The sequence below is a fragment of the Priapulus caudatus genome, unplaced genomic scaffold, assembly GCF_000485595.1.
Source record: "Priapulus caudatus unplaced genomic scaffold, Priapulus_caudatus-5.0.1 Scaffold1846, whole genome shotgun sequence".
Lineage (NCBI taxonomy): Eukaryota > Metazoa > Priapulida > Priapulimorpha > Priapulimorphida > Priapulidae > Priapulus > Priapulus caudatus.
In genome coordinates, this window is record NW_014578907.1 from 13,329 (window position 1) to 17,338 (window position 4,010).

At 50.8% G+C, this 4,010-nt stretch overlaps 1 protein-coding gene across 1 annotated transcript in view; it reads right to left on the reverse strand.

Moving 5' to 3' along the window:
• The window catches only part of LOC106817740 (translocation protein SEC63 homolog), a 14,596-nt gene that overhangs the window by 8,902 nt on the left and 1,684 nt on the right, over positions 1-4,010 (reverse strand). Inside the window, exons 2-6 of the mRNA XM_014822423.1 lie at positions 3,582-3,762; positions 1,790-1,899; positions 1,229-1,337; positions 669-763; positions 116-251 (exon numbers count right to left, since the gene is read on the reverse strand). Of these exons, the coding sequence (XP_014677909.1) occupies positions 116-251; positions 669-763; positions 1,229-1,337; positions 1,790-1,899; positions 3,582-3,762 (631 nt within the window). The remainder of the gene's footprint in view (positions 1-115; positions 252-668; positions 764-1,228; positions 1,338-1,789; positions 1,900-3,581; positions 3,763-4,010) is intronic.

Here is a 4,010-nt window from a genome sequence, read left to right on the forward strand (position 1 = left end):
TATATATATATATATCTCCCTGTATTTCTCTCTTCCTCTTTCTCTCTTTTGCACTCTCCCTCATCTCCTCTCTCTCTGCCCTCCCTCCTTCCCCCTTCCCCTCTCCTCGGCTCACCCTGATCAAGGGTCTCGAGCGGGAGATCCAGCCGTGACAAGTGAGCATGCAGCAGCGCCCTCGCCTTTACGCTGTACGGATAGCAGAATGGACGCTCCTTGCTCTTCTCGCCGAGGTACGGAAGATCCTTGATCAACTGGGAGAAAGAAATCGAGATGCTCTATCCGCGCACGTCGTTCAAAGCGTATCCTCTAACGTTTGAAATGGAACATTAATAGGTTTTAAATGAAATGGAGCACGGATCCTTAGTCGAATTTATGTTTAAAATGGATCCTCAATAAATTTTACATAAACATATGTTCATGGCCACTTCTACAGGGCACAGTACCACCTGTCTGCAAAGGACAATTCTGCCTCGGGCGGCCTCTATACACAGGTTCGACCGTACCTGAGGTAATGCTATATTGTCGCTCTCGCGCGCGCTCCTGTACTTCCTTGGAGGATTTTACATAAACTTGTGTTCGTGGCCACCTATACAAACAGGGTACAGTACCACCTGTCTATAAAGGACAATTCTGCCTCGGGCGGCCTCTATACACAGGTTCGACCGTACCTGAGGTAATGCTATATTGTCGCTCTCGCGTTCCTGTATTTCGGGGTTGTGGCTCCTCTCAAATTCCATCGATGCCGCCAAGATCATGAGCACCCCTGAAAGCACGAACAACGACCTCATCATCGTCACCCATGATTATTCTCGTCGTCACCGTTATTCTCATCGTTGTTATCGTTAGCCCATGAATGCTAATTAATCCATCAGCATGAACACAAATATTATCATCAGTATCACAGTTATCATCATCAGCATCATCAGCACCATCATCACTACCATCAGCATCATCCTCACTACCATCAGCACCAGCAGTATCATCAAGGCAACTACTATCATCACCATCATCAACACCATCATCATTATCATCATCATCATCACCATCATCAGCACCACCATCACTACCATCACCATCACCATCACTGCCATCAGCATCATCACCATCACTGCCATCAGCATCATCCCCATCACCATCACCATCATCATCACCATCATCATCACTATCACCACCATCTTCACCACCGCCGGGACGACCGCCGCGACTGCGTTGCCACGGCGACACTCACTGCGTTGGATCATGTGTGGAGTCTTGTGGAAGAAGTAGAAATACATCTGTGTTGTCGCCAGCAGCACCTGCTCCCCACTGTACTTGATCGTCCGGTACCACCAGGTGCCCTATAAACAAACAAACAAACAAACAAATATACAAGAAACAAACAAAAACAAAATGGAAAAAAATCCGATTCTCAACAGCAAGAAATGCTCCGCGAAGAAGCAGAAGAGTTAATCAAATGGAGACAAAACAAATAATCATAAACAAAACAGAAATAAACAAACTATTTGCTTAATGCTATAATTTTTATATCATTAGGCCTTTCTCCCACCGAAAGTAGCTGTAAAAAACTGACAGACAAATAAAAATAAAAATAAAAACAAAGCAAATGCATAATCTTATCAGCTGTACGAAGACAATCCAGCCTGCCATAACTCTAACAAAAAAGATGATAAAAATATAAACACAACACGAACTCCTTGAACACAACACGAACACAACAGAATCTTCCTTGCAGTTCAAATAAAACAACAAAAACTAAAAAAAACACAAAAAAACACGTGTAGTTACTCACGACGACTACAGGTAGCGCCACTATGAAGACGAGAGCGTAGACGGCCAGCACAAAGATGGAGTTCTGCTTCTCTACGATCCACGAAGGAAGGGCGATGCCGAACGTCATAGCTGCAGCAGAACACACAATGTGACGATTAGAACACGCAGGCCTCGTGCTAGCAACTCTCTCTCTCTCGCTCTCTCTCTCTCTCTCTCTCTCTCTCTCTCTCTCTCTCTCTCGTCTATATATATATATATATATATATATAGTATTATATATATATATATCTAAGTCTCGCGGCTCGTTTTCTGCTCCTCGCTCTCTCTCTGCTGACTCGTTCCCTCGTCTCCTCTGGTCGCTCTCTCTCCTCTCCTTGCTCTCCTCTTTCCTCTCTTTTCTCCCTTCTCTCTCCGTCTCCTCCGCGCTCTCTCTCTCACCGTCTTTCTCTCTCTCTCAGTCTCTCTCTCCTGCTGCCTCTCATTCTCTCTCTCATCTCAGCTCCTCCTTCTTGCTCCTCTCTCTCTCTCTCTCGTCTGGTCTCTCTCTTTACCTTTCACTCTCCCCGCACTTTAAACCTCTCTCGCTCGCCTCGTCTTCCTCCCTCCCCTCCTTCTCTCTCTGCTCTTTTCTCAAACTTGCTCTCGTCGTTGCTCTCTCTCTCTCTGCGTCTCTTCCTCATTCTCTCACCATCCCCTTCCATTCTGTTCCTTCATCACCATTCCCTCCTCCCTTCCTCTCGGCTCTCGCTACCGCGTCAACCTCTCCTTCATTCCTCCTCCCTTCCTCCCCCCTCTCCCCCTCAACTGCTCCTCATTCCCATCTCCCTTCCTCCCGTGCCTTGCATCCTCCCTCGACCTCTGCCTCATTCCTCCTCCCTTCCTGCTCGCTCGTGCGCTGCGCCTCGCAAAGCGCTCTCCTCATTTCCTCCTCGCGCTTCCTCCCCCTGCTCCTTCCGCTCAACCTCTCGCTAATTCCGCATCCTCCGCTTCTGCCCCCTGACTCCTCCCTCAACTCTCCGCCTCATTCCGCGTCGCTCCCTCCTCCCGCCTCTGCCTCGGCCCTAAACCTCTCCTCATTCCCTCCTCCCTTCCTCTCCGGCTCTCCTCCCTTATTCAACCTCTCCTGCCATTCGCCTCGCTGCCCTTCCTCTCGCTCTCCGTCACTCAAGCGCTGCTCCTCATTCCCTCCTCCCTTCCTCTCGCTCTCCTCCCTCACCTCTCCTCATTCCCTCCTCCCTTCCTCTCGCTCTCCTCCCTCACCTCTCCTCATTCCCTCCTCCCTTCCTCTCGCTCTCCTCCCTCAACCTTCGTCCTCATTCCCTCCTCCCTTCCTCTCCCTCCTCGCTCCGCTCAACGCTCGTCCTCATGTCCGCTCCTCCCTTCCTCTCCCTCTCCTCCCTCAACGCTCCTCGGTCATTGTCCCTCCTCCTTCCGCTCTCGCTCTCCTCCGCTCAAGCCTCTGCCTCATTCCTCCTCCTTTTCGCTCTGCCTTCTCCTCCCTCAAGCCTCTCGCCTCATTCCTTCCTGCACTTCGCTCTCGCTCTCCTCGCCTCACGGCTCTCCTGCATTCCCCCTCGCGCTTCCTCCCCCTCTCCTCATTCCCTCCTCCCTCCACCACTCCCCTCCTCATTCCCTTCCTCTCCCTCTCCTCATTCCATCCTCCCTCAATCTCCCCTCCTCCCCCTCTCTTCCCTCAACCTCTCCTCCTCCCCCTCTCCTCATTCCCTCCTCCCTCAATCTCCCCTCCTCCCTCCTCCCTCCTCCCCTCTCCCTTTCTCCCTCAACCTCTCCTCCTCCCCCTCCTCGCTCACCCCCGGGTCCGTCCGGGTTTCCGTACTCCTCCCAGTTCTTCCGCGACTCCTCGTCCGTCAGCGCCGCCTTCGCCTTCGCGATCTGCTTGAACATTCGCTCGTCGCCCGTGTCCTTGTTGTCCGGGTGATAGACGCGGCTCAGCTCTCGATACTGCTTCTTGATCTCGCCGACCGACGCCCCCTAGTGGCAACGCGAGAAAACGAGTCAGAACAGTCGACGACTGGCGGCGAACGTTGATTAATTAATTAACTAACGATGTAGTTAGGCGAGTGTATGGCGCCGGCGTGAGATCAAACGTAAAGTGGTCTGTGTCCGTACGCGGCAGTACGTAATTAATATACGTATAATATGATGCTGGTATGGAATTATACATTAAGCATTAAGCTGTCTGTTTTTGTCCATCTGTCGCAGAACATAATTAATATATA